Source organism: Sciurus carolinensis, chromosome 15, assembly GCF_902686445.1.
Source record: "Sciurus carolinensis chromosome 15, mSciCar1.2, whole genome shotgun sequence".
Taxonomy (NCBI): Eukaryota; Metazoa; Chordata; class Mammalia; order Rodentia; family Sciuridae; genus Sciurus; species Sciurus carolinensis.
Genome location: NC_062227.1, coordinates 14001456 through 14019538, shown reverse-complemented (window position 1 = coordinate 14019538; position 18083 = coordinate 14001456). Strand labels below are relative to the sequence as shown.

At 40.5% G+C, this 18083-nt stretch overlaps 1 protein-coding gene across 2 annotated transcripts in view; it reads left to right on the top strand.

Moving 5' to 3' along the window:
• Ror2 (receptor tyrosine kinase like orphan receptor 2) overlaps nucleotides 1–18083 on the top strand; it is a 208142-nt gene that overhangs the window by 176193 nt on the left and 13866 nt on the right. For both annotated transcript variants that reach the window (XR_007105191.1, XM_047526517.1), the window contains exons 3-4: nucleotides 5851–6138; nucleotides 7198–7228. Coding sequence is in view for 1 of the 2 variants with exons in the window: in XM_047526517.1 (XP_047382473.1) it covers nucleotides 5851–6138; nucleotides 7198–7228 (319 nt within the window). In the remaining variant the exon portion in view is untranslated. The remainder of the gene's footprint in view (nucleotides 1–5850; nucleotides 6139–7197; nucleotides 7229–18083) is intronic.

The following is an 18083-nucleotide window of genomic DNA, read 5'->3' as shown; positions in this document are numbered from 1 at the left end:
GAACCCCTTAGCATTCGTTGTCAAAGTTGCATCACTGTTTGGAAGGGGAAAATTTTCAGATCAATTAAAAGGGAAGAGTCTGTTCCTAATACTGGCTTCACATTAGTGAAATTCTCAGTCAGCCATGCCTGGCTCCTTTTAGCCTGTTAAATTGTCTGGAGAGGTTTGGGGCAGCTTTAAAGGAATTTTTTTGTGAGCTAGAGGAGAGCTTAGTACAGAATGGTTAGTACAAACCCCATATTTTGCACATAAGGGAAATGAAGCCAAGAGAGGTTAAATGACTGGCTGTAAATTAAACACCAAGAGAGAAAGGGATATTGTGCTTAATCTCCAGAGAACGTTCTTTCTAGCTTTCATTTTTGACCTCAAGAGAATTGATGATGGCGAAAACCAAACTAATTTGGCAACACTCCCAGTTCAATTACTTACACGTGCTCAATAAAATATTAGTAGAAGATGTAAATGCTTATATGAACTTGCAAGAGAGATGGAGAAATGCCCAGGAGCCAGGAAGAGAAAGGAAACAGAACTATAAGTAACAGCCTTGGGCTGCCATGGCAGGGACCACTTGAAGCAGCTCACTGCATTTTCAGCCTTAGCAAATAGCCTGATTTTCCTGGGTCCTCAGGAAAAATTTATGTGAGACAGAGAGTTGGATCCTGCAGGTGGCCTGTAGTTAGGACCAAGAGTAAGAAGTGATGTGACCATGTGACCCTGGAGCTGATGTGGACACATCATTAGGCTCCAGGGTGGAACAACCACCAATAAAGCATAGACATTGGTGCAAAAGTGTAGCTGCAGAAACATCGAATGCTTTTATACTTCGGGGTTGGAATAACTTCTAGAACGTAAGTGCTGTTCTTAAGAGGTTATGCAGGAATATTAAAATCTGATTGAGATAAAATGAGATAAATATCTGAAAGTTGTTGATTTCACTTGGAAATGGATTTATTAGGTTTCTTTTGAGGAGAAATAATGGGTTAGGTTAAACATCAAGTTTGAGTGTTAGAAAATAAAATATTTTACATTATTTTGTCATCCCCACTACAGAAACTGTTTTGCTAGACCCAGTTTCATCAAGAGCCTTGGGTTTTGACACCAATCCAGAAGGGAATCTGTGGAGTCCACAGAACTGAGACCTTGTAGCCAAGTCTCCCACACAAATACAGGCCATCTAAGAGCTACTTTCCTCAGGAAGAGCTTTGAGCATGTTTTCAGTCATCAGCCCAGGCAGGCAAGAAGAGAGCTTGTCTTGACCCTGGCTTGAGATGGGAAATGCCTGACAAGTCTTCCCCATGAGAAATCAAACTTGGGCCCACACCTCTGGAAACTGATTGACATTGCCAGATGTTGTGGGAAATCCCAAGCCAGAAAGTTAAAATAAAACTTGGCACTGCCTATTGAAAGAACCCAGTCTTCAAGGGATTCCCACAGAAAAACCAGCCCTACAATGAGAAATTACAAAGCACACTCAAGAAGGCAGAGGATGAGTGATGAACCAGTAAACAGTAAAGCCAGAGGAGTCAAGAAAAAGGAGGGACTGGAAACTATACAGAAAAAAAGGCAGTGGTGGATTTGAGAAGGAACCAAACCAACCTTCTAGAAAAAAAAAAAAAAAAAAAAAAAAAAACATAAAACAAAAAAACTGTAGTCCATGCACTGGAAACTTGACAGGCAGACAACAGGTAAAAATAAATACGATGAGTAATATTAAAAGCGGGTAAACAATGTAGAGGAACCATATAAAGAAGATGAGCCTATAGCTAGAGGAAGATTTCAAAGAAGAAATAAAGGGGGAGGGAGAGAGACAATTTTTATGAGATACTGATAGACAATGTTACTGAACTGATGAAAAGCATGAATTTTCGGATTTAGTGCCCTAGGATCTGAGGAGGCTAAAATAGAAATAAATTTACAGCTAGTAGTAGAGACTTCAGAATAACAAAAACAAAGGAAACATATTTTAAAGTAGCCTAAGGGGAAAAAACTTGATTACTTGCAAAAGAACAGTAACTGGTGGGACTTTGAACAGTCTCCACAGAGACCAGAAAACAATAGTGTAAATGCCAGTCTAGAATTCTATATCCAGCTAAACTATGCTTCAAATGTGAAAGTAACAGATATTTTTAGGTGAAGACTAAGAATGTTTACAAACTCATCCTAATCTCCCCAAGGAACAAATGTGATTTAGGATGAGCTCGAGAGAACTTAGGAGAAAGGAAATAATTCAAGAAGTATTAGGAAAGAATTTATAACAAGATGGCAGATCTCAATAAAGTCAAGCAAAAATCGACAATAATTACCACTGAGGACTTATACAGTAAGTTATAGTATAACTAAGAACTGAGAAGTAGCTTAAAAGCTAGTGAACGCACGCACGTGTGTGTGTGTGTGTGTGTGTGTGTGAGAGAGAGAGAGAGAGAGAGCAATTGTAGTTCATAGCATTTAAAGGTTATGGTAGTGGGAGGCTTTTTCCAATTAGGCATACCTATAAAAAAAGTAGTTAGACTGGTCACTGAAGTGTAACTGGCAAACAGAGAAATGGAGAATTTATAAAAATCTGGTAGAAAATAGGAAAGGAAAATTAAAAGGCAAAATGAAAACATTAAAAATAAAATTAATTGGTTAAAAGACTTATAGATTAGCACGCAGATTCATAAATTGACATGTAAAATTATATGCCATTGGACTGAGGTTGTGGCTCAGTGGTAGCGTGCTTGCCTGGCATGTGTGAGTTACTGGGTTTGACTCTCATCACCACATAAAATAATTAAATAAAATAAAGGTATTGTATCCATCTACAACCCAAAAATAGTTTTAAAAAAATTAATAAAAACTATGCCATTTATAAGATTCATGTCTATAATCATAAAAAATAAAATATTAAGTAGATAAAAGTAGAACTTCATAAACCCAAAGTACCCAGAAGTGGCTATTTTAATATCAAATACATCTTATTTTAAACAAAAGCATTACATAGTTATCTAAGGACCAAATGATGTTATAAACTTGAAGTTGGTTGCACCCAGCCACACGGTTTGCAATGTATAAGCACAAATCAACAGAATTACTGATTTGATAAATGGAGACTCAGTGAACACATATCCAGTTGTTACTAGTATGTAGACATATTAAGAACTTTAGTAGAAAAATGGAAAAGCTAGATCCAATGAGCATATATAAACCCCTGCAGTGAGACATTAGAGAAAACACATTCTTACCTTGCAAATGTGGACCATTTATTGAGTTGACATGGGTTGGGCTATAGAGTCAATCTGAGTCACATCAAAGATTTGTCACTATGTCAGTCATGTTTTTGAAACTGTACTTAAAGTACACATGAATAACTCATAGCTAAGAGAAAAGAATCACAAGATAAATTACAAGATATATGGGTAAAACTAAACATATGAAGATTTAATTATTTTTTGGATTGGGCATGGTGATGCACACCTGTAATCCCAGCAATTTGGAGGCTGAGGCAAAATCCCAAGTTGAAGGTTCACCTCAGCAACTTAGCAAGGACCTAAAGCAACTTACCAAGACACTGTCTCAAAATAAAAAATAAAGAGGGCTAGGGATATACCTTAGTGGTAAAGTATCCCTGGATTCAATCCTCTGTACAAAAATGATAATAATAAATAAAATAATTTATTGGACAGCTCAAGAAGTTGAAGGAAAAAATTAGATTTAAATGGGCATGGTATGCATACCTGTAATCCCAGCTACTTGGGAGACTGAGGCAGAAAGAGCACAAGATGGAGGCCAGCCTCTGCAATTTAAGACCCTGTCTCAATAAAAAAGATAAAATAAAACAAAATGAAGCGCTGGGGATATATAGCTCAGTGGTAGAGTACCCCTGTGTTTAATCCCCAGTACTGCCAAATTTAAAAAAAAAAAATCACTTTTAATGCATACACTAGAAAAAGAAAAAAATAAGAAACTATCTGGAAGTTAGGAAAAGGGCAATGGAGTGGAGACATCAGCAGATGGTTACAGAAGGGAAGCCTTAGTGGTTAGTAAACTTTCCAAGACATGCTGAATCTCATGCAGAATTCTTAAGGTGCAAACTGAAGCAGCAGAGTGTTACTATTTCACACTCCTCAGATTGGCAGACATTTTAAAGTCCCCAACACAAAATATTAGCAAAGTTATGGGAAAACACTGATGTTACATGTTATTAATGAATTAAAAATTGTTTTAAACACTTTTGAGGCTCAGATAAATTAAAAATTTCCAGACCCTCTAGCTTACCACTTCCACAGTAACCTTTGACGTTTCCCTTGCACAGGTGCATACAGATGGTGCATCAACACTGTTCTAGCAAAAATGTGGGAATAATTTATTGTCCTTTGATTGGGAAATGGGTAATAAAATTGTGGTTTATATGGTGGACTGTAATATGTTAATTAAAAATAATGCACTATACAACATAGATCATTTTGAATGGCAAAAGGCAACTAGGAAAGGTGGATCTTTCAGGGAAATTGTCTAAAACTACAAAATAATACAAATATCTATTGACCCAATGCATAATGCTTCTCTGGAGAGAGGGAGAAAGAACGTTTTGATTACATTCTAGAATTTGAAGTGTTTTAAGTCAAATATGGTAAAATGTAGCCATAACATTTTGATATTATTTGTGTTGTGTATCTCTCATTAATTTCCTTACGATTGCAACATTTCAGCTTTTAAAACTTGTAAATTGAAAAGAATATTGAACATGCCAAAGGAGATATGAGAGGTGAAGAATTTTGACAGCTATGTTGTTATTTGGAAGAGATGATCCCTTTGTGGAAAATCTAAGACAATCGACTTGGAAACTATTGTAACTAGTTAGATAGCTCAGGAAAGTGAAAAGATAAAAGAAAAATATATGTGGCAGGCACATAAATATACGTGGACACAGTGGGCTAAGCCTCCAGGCCCCACAACTGTGTCATTTCTGTTCTATTTACCAGGTAGTCATGAGCTTGTTTAGAGATTCTGTGTTTTGCCATGCATTTTCTTTATATATTTACTTACTGTGCTTTTTTTTAATCGGGTGTGGAATTTACATGATATTGAGCAGCCCTGGTAGGATTCAGGGTTTGGAAAGAGAAGGGTAGTTGAACCTCGTCTACTTGCAGTTTGTATATTTGCAAGCCCATGTCAAGGCTAAGATGTATTTGTAACCCCGAATCAGTATTCATGTTCTTGCAGTCTCTCACGTGGGTACCCAGGGTGCACCTTCCCACCTGAGGTTGTATCAGGGACTCTCTGCTTCCTGGTTTCAGCTCTCATGCTGTGAACATGTTCCCTTTTCTCTGCCTATTTAGTGTCATGTTTTTTTGTGGTTTTGCACTTTTTGTTGGTGATTTTTTTGCTTAAAGGGCCCCCAGGCATAGTGTGCTGAAGTGCTCTATGTACTGTGCAAAAGCACAATAAAGCTTCCACGTCCCTCCGAGAGGAAATGCATATGTGAGAGAAGGCTCATTCACACAAGTTGCAAGATGTTGTCCGTGAGTTCATCGACAGTATGAATTAAGTAAGGAATCTTTAAACAGAAACACATGTAAAATAAGTTTTGTATCAGTTGATTGACAAAAATGTGAGCAGAGAATCCCAGGAACTTGACCCTTTGTTTCCCCAGGAGCAAAGGCTCCTATTCCCAAACTATTCCCAAACCCAGTGTTCATTGTGACATTCTAGAATGTAATGCAATTACCACCAACAGCTGGAATCTACTGTGTGTATGTATGTGAGCAAAAATGGAAACCTTCCCTCACAAGTTGTTCATATAGGAGCCCCCAGGGGCTTCCTTCCAGCTCTCGCTGATGTTTGCTTTTTTGTTACCCTTCTGCTTGGCAGGTTACTTTCTGAATTTTCTAGAGCCAGTCAACAATATCACCATTGTCCAGGGCCAGACAGCAATCCTGCACTGCAAGGTGGCAGGAAACCCACCTCCCAATGTGAGGTGGCTGAAGAACGATGCTCCCGTCGTGCAAGAGCCGAAGCGAATCATCATCCGGAAGACAGAATATGGCTCTCGACTGCGAATCCAAGACCTGGACACAACAGACACTGGCTACTATCAGTGCGTGGCCACCAATGGGGTGAAGACCATTACTGCCACTGGAGTCCTCTATGTTCGGCTTGGTGAGTCAGGGCAGCAAAGGCATGTTGGTTCACAGATAGGGATGCTCACAGCCACTGAGCGAGAGACTCATTTGCTCTTTGAAACTGAGTACACAAACCAACATGAGAGGAAATCAATAAAACCATTCCCCAAAGCCTTTCCCATTGAGCACAGTCTTGGCTTAACCTATTGCCCATTTACTAGTAATAAAAGAAAATAGACACAGATGGGGTAGTCTGTAAACCTGGAGCCCAGAAAATAATCCCAGACACACAAGGTGAGCTGGGACAGTCACAGAAAGGCCACATTTCAGCAGGTCAGATGTCCATGGGGGGAGGGTGGCCGCAGATGACCCGCTGAGTCTTGTGGGCCGTGTTGCACTGGTCTCCGCTCACTTGCTAGAGTCTGTGCTGAGATTTTGTAAAACTGCATGCACACCTGGCCTAGCTGGGTAGGGGGACAGAGTGTGATGACAGGTCTGAACTTTCATGCTTGTCACATGGGGTGAAGGAATTAAATGACAAGAAAGAATGTAGTCCTTGAGTCCCAGTGATGGGAAGGTCCCAGGCAATGAATGCCCCAGGCTTGTCATCCAAGTCCACGCCACGCCAGCTACAATTAGTAAAAAGGTGTTGTGTGTGAAGTTGAGATGAGGAGAGAAAAGGGACAGCACAACTCCTAAAATAGCCCCCCAAGTATCCACCTAAACAGAAAGCACCCCTTTGTTGTTGTTTTTTTAAATAGTATTTTAGTTGTCAATGGACCTTTATTTTATTTTTTTATATGCAGTGCTGAGAATCGAACCCAGGGCCTCACACATGCCAGGCAAGCGCTCTACCACTGAGCCACCACTCCAGCCCTTGTTGTGGTTTTGTTTTGTTTTGTTTTGCTTTGTTTTTTAATGATTTCTGGCATCACTGGGGTGTCCTCATGAGCTGAGCTGAGCCCAAGGCCTGAGGACAACTGGCCACAAATGAGCCCATGGGCGCCTACCATGTTTACCGTCGGCATGACTTGAAAGCAGTTGTGTTCCAGATCATGAAGTATTAATAACCTGGCTTTTTGTTTTATCCTTTTAGGTCCAACACACAGCCCAAATCATAACTTTCAGTAAGTATCTGTTTTCCTCAAACCATTTTCCAATACTCTGAGGGTTTTGGTTATGTAAGAATCCAGACTTTAAATCCAACAAACTCCTGTCTTTGCCAAAATTGCTAGAAGTTGATTGGGCATCACACAAGGATGGCAAAATGCTCGTTTAGGTTTGGGAAACTTACATTTTCCATGTTTCCATGTAAAGGAAAAATGTCATAATAATAAACATGGTTCATTGCTTTCAAGGATCATGACCTTTCACGGGGTATAAACACACACACCCGATTGCCAGGACCTCCAGGAGGAGCCTGGTGCACAAGATTGTTTGTGAACAGGGAGGTGGTTCTCATTGTGAAATCCCAGCCTCACCCACCTGCAGGTGTTTTGGTTTTTTTCCAATGGTGGGGATCCCTCCCAGGGCCTTGCGCATGACAGGCCTGTGCTCTACCACTGAGCTATATTCTCAGCTCCTTCATTTGCAGTTCATAAAGTGTAGGGCACCTTCTACAGCCTGGGTCTCAAGCCCACCTCATATATGAGGAGGCCAAGGCACACAGCCAGGCTCTCTGCCCCTTATCAAGCTGCTGACTGAATCTGGCTTTGGACTTGGCCTCTTGCTTCCAGCACAATGTTGTCCCATCTGGGTTAGGAGGTTCTCCTATGAACTGCAAATGCTGTCATCGTGTAGAAGGAGGATCACTCATTTCGTTGCCTGTATTTTAGACAAGCAGTGACTCAGTCCCTTTGTCTCCCATGCAGCCACATTGGATAGCTATGGCTTCACATTCAGATGTTCTGAGCGATGGCAGGAACACCCTGTTGGCGATGAATTAACTGCTCAGTCTTTGCTGGTTCCTGTTTCTCTGGGGCCTCCTCTGCTGGGTGGTGTGCTGTGGGGCCAAGTTGGGAGTGCAGGCTGGAACTATGGGACACTGAATCCTACTTGAGAAAGTTCTCTGCTGAAACACAGTGCTGGAGCAAATCCATAGCAGTCACTCCTAATAGGATGATTAGGCAGAAGAAGTTGCATCAAGCACCTACTGATGAGCCTTGGGAAAAGGCTAGGTCATTCAGAAGTTACTACTCTTTCCCTAATTTATGTCTTTATACTCGTATATTTTATAATGAATATATTTTATTATTATATTATGAATATGTAGTAGGGACTGAGGATATAGCTCCATGGTAGGGCACTTCCCTAGTTCTCCCAGGACAGAATTCTGGGGTGGAATTGCAGGTGGCCACCTCCCTTCTCCCCAGGAATAGCCAGTTTGCCCTCCGCAAAGGCTAAGGGACTCAGAGTCCCCCAGTAACGAGGGAGTTATCATTTCCCCTGATTTCTAGCACATAGTATTGTCAGAACTTAAAATGTTTCCCAGTGTCTTGAGTCAAATGGTAATTTAATGTTCGATTTCACTAGATAACAATGAGGTTGAGCATCATCTGATTGGCTTAATAGCCACAGAATTCTCTGTTCACACAAAATCTGTCCTCTGATTTGCAAAGTCACTTACTGTGGTTTATTTGGAAACTCAGTCTCGACATTCGGGTGTTTTCCTGGTCATTCATGGGTATGCAGAGTGGTAAGAAAATCTGAGTCACACACACACTTTCCCAACTGAGGTCACACGGCAACATTTCTTGTTTTAGTCCTCAGATTGTAAACAAGTGTCCTCTTTGCAGTCACACTTTTCATTTTCATGATTTTTGTTGATGATTTCCCTGGCTAAAGTGACTCCCAGGCATGGTGCCAAAGTGCTGTCTAGCCTTCCAGAGCCTGAGAAGGCTGGGATGTGCCTCAGAAGAAATATGTGTGTTCGACAAGCTCTGTCCAGGCATGAGTTATAATGCTGTTGGCTGTGACTTCAGTGCCAACAAAGCAATAATATATATATTAAATATGGTATCTTTAAACAGAAACATGTTAAACAAGGCAGTGTATTGATTGGTGGAATAAAATGTTGTGACTAGAGACTTGTAGAAAACTAACTCTGCCTGCCCACTTGGAACAGTAGCTCCATTTCTGCTAATTCAGTGTTTGTAATGACTTTATAGAAAGTAACTACCACAAATAAATAAAATAAACTCTGCTTTGTCCATTTTTCCATTAGGACAGTTGTCATCTTGTTATTTCTTTGTCAGAGTTTTAGAATATTATCCAGATATAATCCTTTACGTAGTTTTTGCTCTACCTAGAATTGAGTTTTTTTATGCTGATAGAAGCTGGTATGCTATTGTAATATTTCTCTATATTCATGACCTACTACTTGGCACCTTGTAATGATCTGTTCTGTATTATTAAATTTAATATACCACCTTTGTTATAGGTGAAATTTCTATACATATGAGTCTGCCTGTAGGTTCTTCTTTTTTTTTTTTTAGTATAGCTAACTGGACTGATGTTCCAACATTCTGACATTTGGTATATGTTGCCACAGGTAGGAGAAGATACCTCACCTACTGCTAAGGGCTACATTGTGTCCCCTGCCAAATTCATTATGTGGAAGTCCCATCCCAGTATGTTTCCCTATTAGAGAATATATGCTTCGGGAATATAGGCTTTCAGGGTTAAACCCTGATGGGATAGAATCAGTGCCTTTATAAAAGAGGAAGGGACATCAGATCTCCCCTGACCCCCATCATGTGAGAACTCAGCAAGAAGGCAGGCATTGGTAAAGCAGGAAGAGAGTCCCTGCCAGGAACCGAATTGGCCAGCACTTCCATCTTGGACTTTCAGCATCCAGAAGTATAAGAAAATAAATTTGCATTGTTTCAGCCTTCCCGTCTCTGGTATTTGTTAGGGCATGGAGCTAATAATACGCCTGTCTTATTACTATACCCTTTTTCTAAATTTTCTGGACTGTTACTTGCCTTCCACTGTTCCATGTGAGTTTTATGTTTGTATTTTTATAGGAATTACATAGAAGTCTGTTGTCTATGAAAGAATTGATGTTCTTTATAGTTTGTGGTGTCATGATTATATTTCTCTGTCCCTTTCAAAAAAAAGTTGTATAATTTTTTCCATCATCTCCATGGGGGGCACATCTTTTCTTATGTATGTTTCAGGTGGCTTATTAATTCTGCTAATGATAACCTTATCTTTCCTTCCCATGTTTTATTTTTGATGGTGGTTCAAAAACACATTGAATTTTAGATACTGATCTTGTGCTTCACGACTTTGTTGAACTTTTTTATTTCATTAACCTTCTGTAACATCTTTTTGATGATTTTTCCCGTGGGGGAAATAAAGTCTTCTATAAGTAATAGGTATGTTTTGTGAAACCTTAGCTTTTATTTCTTCTTCTTGTCTTATTGCATGGCCTAGGACTTCCATCATCTTGTCAAAGCATATATTTTTCTGTTCTTCTCTTCATAGTTGACATATTTATTCTGTTCATAGTTTACATATTTATTGTCACTAATAATGAGAGCTCTTCATTTTTATACTCACTTTTCCAGATACAAAGGTGACTGTAGTTTTTCTGCTTTTATGATATGCTACATGATAGAGTTCCTATTTTTTAAAAACTAGACTGAAACCCATTCAGTCAGACTGAATTATTCTTCTGATGCCCTGCTGGATTAACTTACTGACTTTATGCTGATAGATGAGTTTCTTAGAGTAGTTAATTTGTTTTTTAATTGGCAGATAAAACCCATGTGTGTATGTGTGTATATACATATAAAAGCTGGAGTTGTAGCTCAGTAGTAGAGCATGTGCTTAGTGTGCACAAGACCCTGGGTCAATTGCCAACACCAGAAAACAAAGCACCTCCCAAAATGCATATGCATTGTCTCATATACTTACCACTTTTGTGTGTGGTGAGAATACTTAAAATCTACTCTTTCAGCCATTTTCAAGCATATAATATATACTTATTAACTGAGGTTACCATGTTATACAGCAGATCTTTTGAACTTATTCCTCATGCATTTCCTAACTGAAGTTGTGTGTCCACTGACCCACATCTCCCCAGTTCACCCACTGCTATCCTCTGGGATCACCCTTTCTGCTCTCTGGCAAATGACTTTATTCACCCAAGGACTGTCTTTGATCAGACTGAGACACCAGCTCACTGGATGTCATGATGTCATCTTTCTGCAACCATGATTTTCTTTTATGATCACGTTTCAGATTGACCCCTCCCTATAGCTGTGTGCTTATGACATGTCTGGACCAAAATGAAGATGGAAAATAATGAGCTTAAGGCATCGAATAACCCACAAGTTTTCTCTGTTTCATCCTGGAACAACCAGTCTATACTATGCAGTAACTCTTTTCTTAGGCCATTTCCTTAGCAAATGCACAACAGTTCTTGTTCTTTCATCCTCAGGCAAGTGTTGTGTCCTGTCTGTGGAACTGGAGAGTTGAGTCAGTGACTAATATAACAGCCCGGGTTTATCCCTGTGCAGAGTGGCAGCGTCAGGACGCACTGCTGTTGGCTCTCAAAGAGGAGCGTGAGTGGATGACGCTCTGCCCTGTCCCTGCCTGCTGCTGCCCTCGCAGGTCCCCACACGTGGGTGCTGGCAGTGTGTGTAACTTCAGCATGTGTGCGTGGGGAGAGGCGGGGCTGGGTGTCCTGGGCGGTAAGGGATTTACTACCATCAAAGTATCCGTCTCCTTCCATCTGTGTTCAGCTGGGGGTGAGGAGGGTGTGTACATGGAGAACAAAAGCTTTAAGAAAGGGTGGTTTCTCCACTGATGCAAAACTTCACAGAACAGGGTTATTAGAAGTTACTCAGCTGGTAGTTTGGGCAATACCCAGAGAATAACACTTGGCTACATATCTGGCATTTCTTATGTTTGTTCTGTTTTGTTTCTGCTCTTTTCAATTAAAAGTGGCTCATTTTCACTATTATGGGCCCACACACATGGGCTGCATGCTGGGGTGGCAGGAGGTTGTGGCAGGATGAGGGTGCTCTCTGAAACCTCAGCATCAGAGGGGCCCCCCACCACCTTCCCTGTGTTGTCCTGGACCAACCTCGTGACCCACAAGTGTGTGCATGCATACCGTGCTGCTTTAAGAAAGCGTGTTGTTCTTTTGAACAGTTAAAATTATCCTAATTCTTGGGCTCTGGGAAATCACCTCCCATGTCCTTATCCCTCTTTTTTTCTGACTTAACAAACATCAAGCAATTCCAAGACTCCCACCCTTCTCTCTCCACGTGCTCATGACCCTGGAATCTCCATTTCCAGCTCCTACTTATCTCCCCGTCTCCAAGCTCGTGTATGGAACCACATAATGAGCATCTCATGCCCGTGGCTCAAAGGCACCGCACGCCTGCATGTCTAAGCGGATATCTTCTACTTCAGCTGCTTCCATTGCTATTTTGGGGAAATCGCCATAAGCATAATTCAAACTTCATCCTAATTACGGAAAAGTAGCACTATAAAAAACAATTGAAACTTCCAACTGACATGCCACCAATTAAAAATGACTTCTGGAGAAAACAAACTGCCTTCTCGTTGGTAAGTGAACAGGCAAAAGAATGTTATTGCAAGTTATGTGTGTGTATTTTATATAATATGTGTGTATTTACATTTATATGCACATAACTTGTGATAACATTAATATTTCAATTAGCAAATAAAATTTATATACATATAAATTCATATGTACAAAGGTATATAAATTTTATTTGCAAATTGTTGTTCTCATATAAATATTCATTAATTCTTGTATCTTGAACTTACCCTGTGGCCTTACAAAATCCATATTAGGTGTACTTGTTTTTAAATATATTCCTTGTAATATACTTTAAATATATTCCTTTATTCTCTGTAAATTATGATACTGTCTATGACTAAAGACAGATTTGTATCTTCCTTTCTAAACTATATGCCATTCATCTGTCACTGTGTATCTAATTACCTATCATCAGCTGACCTACCTACCTACCTTACACATTTTTCCTATTGTGATGCTCAGTACCAACACAGAGATGTCGAATAGAATTAGTAAGAGCAGGCATCTTTGTCTTGTTTCCCTTTTTAAGGGGAAAATATTTCTTATTTCACCTTAAGTAATACTTCTTATAGTTACCCTTTATATTAGATTATATTAGAGAAAGTTCTTTAATTCATTTCTTTGGAGTTTTCACAATGGATGTGGAATGATCTTTTTATATCAACTAAGATAATTGTATAGTTTCTCTATGTCTGCTTTGTTTTGTTTTAAATTTTGAGACAGGGTCTCACAAAGTTTCTTAGGGCCTCACTAATTTGCTGAGGCTGACTTTGAACTTGCCATCCTCCTGCCTCAGTCTCCTGAGCCACTGGGATTACAGGCCTGCACCACCATGCCTGGTTCAATGATTGACTTTTGAATGTTGAAGTAACTTTATATTCCTGGGGTTAGCCCAGTTGGTCCTTGGCACATTTTTAAAAATATTGTGTTTATTTTGCTAGATTCAGTTAACTTTATGAGGAGGGTGTTACCCTTTTGATCATGAGGTCTATTGATCTACATGTTCTTTTGATGTCCTTATTAGATGTTTGTAGCACAGTTGTGCTAGCCATAAAATGAATTAAAAAGTGGCCTTTACTTCAGTATTTTCTCTTAAGAGTTTGTGTATCACTACTGACATTTCTTCCTTCAATGTTTGACAACAATTACCAGTTTCTCTGTTTTAATTGTGGTAAGGTTTGTTTTGTTTTATACAACTTCAAGTTCCTCAAGAGATTGAAGGTTAGTCTGTTTTTCTTTCTGTTTGTACTAATTTTTAGTGTTTTGTGTTCCTCAAGGAAACTGTCATCTTTTCTAACTCATCAAATGTATGTTTCCTTATTGTTGGTAACGTTCCTTATTGTTGACCATCTGTAGAGTCTTTGGTGATGTCCCTTGAGCATTCCTGATATTGGTAGTGTGTGTTTTTCTTTCTTAATCAGTTTTTCTAAATGCTAGCAATCTAAATAAGTTGGTGTTTTGTTTTTGGTTTTTTTCCCTTCCTGGTAGTGAACCCCAGTACTGAATGCAAGGGTGCTTTATAACTGAGCTATAACCCCCATCCTTTTTATTTTTTATTTTGAGACAAGAATTCACTAAATTGCTGAGGCTGGCCTCATATTTGTGATCCTCCTGCCTTGGTCTCCTCAGTCACCGGGATTACAAGTGTGTACCACCACATGCAGCTAAATTAATTTTTTGAAGAACTAACTCTTGCCTTTTCTGATTTTTATATTGTTTGTTTTCTAGTTTATAGATTTCTGCTCTTGACTGTAGTGTTTTAATTTTTTCAGATTTAATGTGCCCCTCTTTTTAAAAATTCTTAAGGTATAAACATTATCTAACAAACAGTTAAAGCTATAAATTCCTAATTATACCTTTTAATTGCCCCCATGAATTTTTTCAAATTTTCTCAGTTGTCAATGAACCTGTATTTTATTTATTTATATGTGGTGCTAAGAATCAAATCCAGTGCCTCACACATGTGAAGCAAGTGCTCTACCACTGAACCACAACCCCAACACCCCCAAGAATTTTTAATCTCCAATACTTTCACTTTTCATATCGTATAGTTCTGCATTTTCTTCTTTGGCCTATCAGTTCTTCAGAAATTTGTTATTCAATTTCCAAAAATTTGGAGAGTTTCTGAATATCTTCTTGTTATGGATTTCTAATTTAGTTCCCTGTCATTAGAGAATCATGGTTTTGGTTCTTTTAAAAATATTGAGGGCTGATTTATGGCCATGCATGTGATCTGTGGGGGTGTACATTCCCTGTGAACTAACAAGGTGAGAGGACTGCTCTGGTTGGGCATATCGTTCTATAGATGTCCCTCAGGTCAGGATGGTGCTTACAGTTCGTCCACTCTTCATTTTCTTTACTAATATTTGACTAGTTCCATTGATTCCCTTAATTCTGTTGATTGCATTCAATGGGTGTTAACATTTCCACGTGGCTTTTCTATTCCATTGTGGCTTGCACTCTGGATTTTGTTAACTTCCCATGAAGAGTGCTGAGTTTTATAATTGCTTACAGAGCTTTTGCTTCACTATTTTGTTTCATCATTTCTGTCTGTGAATTGATCTTCACACAGTTTTATTTTCAGCATATGCCTTCAGGGGAAGGTGGTACATCTGTCCTGCCCTCCTCTCAGCCCTGAGGAGCAGCACATCTATCCTAGCATTCTAGCTCCTTCCTCTGCATCCCTGGGTCCCTCTGCTACTCCTTCTCTATTGCATCTTCTTACCCGCTATTGTAGTTATTTCTTTCTCTCCCCTCCTTGATGGTAACTGCTTGATGTAGAAGAAGTAATGAATGAGATTTAAGGGAAACAAAGGCTCTTTTCATATCAAAAACATCAACATTCAAATGTAGTCACATATTTTATAAGGAAGTGGAACTTTTTCCCATAAATTTTTGTTGTTGTTGTTAAAAAGTATTGAAAGCATTTTCCTAATTGTTCCTGTTATGAGAAGTTTCTTCTCCGTCCACATATCATCAGGTCTTTTAATCAGTGCCTGGCGCATTAGGAAGGCAGAAGGTTTTCAGATTGAATTTCCGTAGCACTGATGTTCTACCATTGGGTAAGCACATCCATTTCACTTGCATTGTCTAAGGAGTTTCATAGGTGCCAGATTCTGTCCCAGCCTCCAAGTGACTGATTTTATCGACTTTCTCCAGCTCTGTTACTCCTCAGTGCTCCCAAATCACACCAGGTAAAGATGAAACATAATTTTGTTTGAAAGTAGAAAGTAACTCCTACTTGTATTCTCAAAATTCAAGGATGTCATTTTCCAGTCACTTCTGTTTGGCTTTTGGGAAATTCTCCAGGATTCAGACTAGAAGCCCACTGAGATGAGTGCTGAGGAGGGAGGGGATGGGATGGCGAGAGCCCCATACTGTCCACCCCGTACCTCAGCTTCCCACTCCACCCTGTAAGCACCTGACCCGAGCCAGGGAGAAGCCTGCAGCAAGTGCCCAGAGTGCTCTTCCTTGAGTCTGGCAGGCAAGGAAAGAAATTGCCATTCTTGCTGGGTCATCCCAAGGGCTGAGCGGAAGCTCTCTCTCAGGCTTCTCTGATGCAGGCACCCTCAACCCAACCGCAAGCCCCATGGCAGAGGCAACTCTCATTATGTGGGTGTTTTTGACTAGCAATAAACTTCAGCTCAGGGAGGGTGAAGAAGCATGGCTGGGCTCACACTGTCAAATATGCTGCCTATTTAATCTACAGATGAGGAACCCAAAGATATAACAGACAGCAAGCTCAAGAGGAGAGCATCCCACTCTTGCTGAGACCCAAACTTCCTCATTTGGATTATTGACGGCTCTAGGTTCTTTTCTTTGAAAAAGAACCTTTCCATGGGGACTTGAGAAGACACTGCAGTGAGGGAGAACCCAGAAGAGAGAAGCTCCTGCTGGGACTCCTCACAAGCATTGCATCTTATTCTTTGTGACAGCTAAGACGGGGAGTTTTTAAGTCCATTTGGTTAAGTTGAACACAACTCAGGTTTCATTTGGGGATGGTCTGCACCACACAGGGTGGAGAACAAGTGTTCTCACTCATGGGATCAGTCCTCAGTTTGCTACTGAGTTATAGGTTTGAGGGGATCAACAGAGGCATGTTCTGGAAGCCAGCCCCGTGTCCCCAGCAGACCGCAGCCTGAAGGGCCTGTTGCAGTCCACTGGTCTCCTCTGCTTGGAGGATCTCAGGACCACCATGCAGTGCACCTGGCTATTTATAATGGTGGGTTTCATTGCCTGAAGCCGGACTAAGACTCTGCAGAAGAGAATTTAGCACACCTCCCACTGGGGCCCAGGGGGAGGGCTGTGTCCCCTTCACTTCAGTGCAGGCTGCCCCTGCAGGACTGGGAAGGCTGGACTGCAGGATAGAAGGAGAGATTTGCACACGGTCCTGCTGCCCACGAAGCAGCAACCAACTCTCATCCTAGTGTATCCCAGCATGCATCTCGCCTCGCAAATTCTTTGAGGCCACACTTACCTTTTTCTCTGCCTCTGTCGCCTTTGGATATACTAGAAGATACATCTGTGCTGCTTTTCTCCTCTTCATTGATCTCTCTCCTACCATTTAGTGGTTGAATGCAGCTTTTGCATCGTTGTCATTTTCATAAAAGCCTTGTTTGCAAATGAGAAGCATGTAGGGGTGTGTCGGATGTCTCTGATGTACACCAAGGGAGGAAGCAACACGGTTCACGTCTGACATGGGTGTGTTTGTGTGTCTATGCAGAGGCACCTGCCCAGCCACATGTCACTCTTAAGGAATCCTCCCGCATCCCACACTCCCTTAAAGATGCCAGGGTGTTTGGGTTTTGTTTTTCGTTAATAGGCTATTTGGGAAGCAGTTTCAGGTTGATGGAAAAGCTGAACCGGAAGTCAGAGAGTTCCCTGTCCTCCCCTCTCAGCCTCCTCACAGTCTCCCCGATTCATTACAGTTGATGCATCATTGTGAACTGGACTCAGTGGTCTACATTCAGGGTTGCTCTTCATGTTTTACCTTCTGAGCATTTTGACCACATTGTGATGACCCACGCGATGACCACGATAATGTCGTTGGTCGTAGTTTCTCTGCCTTAAAAATCTGCTCACCTACTCATCCTCCCCCTTTATCTCTGGCAACCACTGGTCTTTTTACTCTCTCCATACTGGTGCATTTCCAGAGTGTCACAGAGTTGGGACCACACAGTCTGTAGCCTTTTCAGATTGGTTCATTTCACTAGTAGTGTGCATTTCAATTTCCTCCCTTTGTGTGGCTTAATAGCTCATTTCATGTTAGCACTGAATAATATTCCACCGTCTGGATGCATCCATTTCTGTTTGTCCATCCACCTACTGAAGTACATCTCAGTTGTCTCCAAGTTTTGGCAATTTTGAACAAAGATGCTGTAAGTATCAATGTTTGAGTTTTT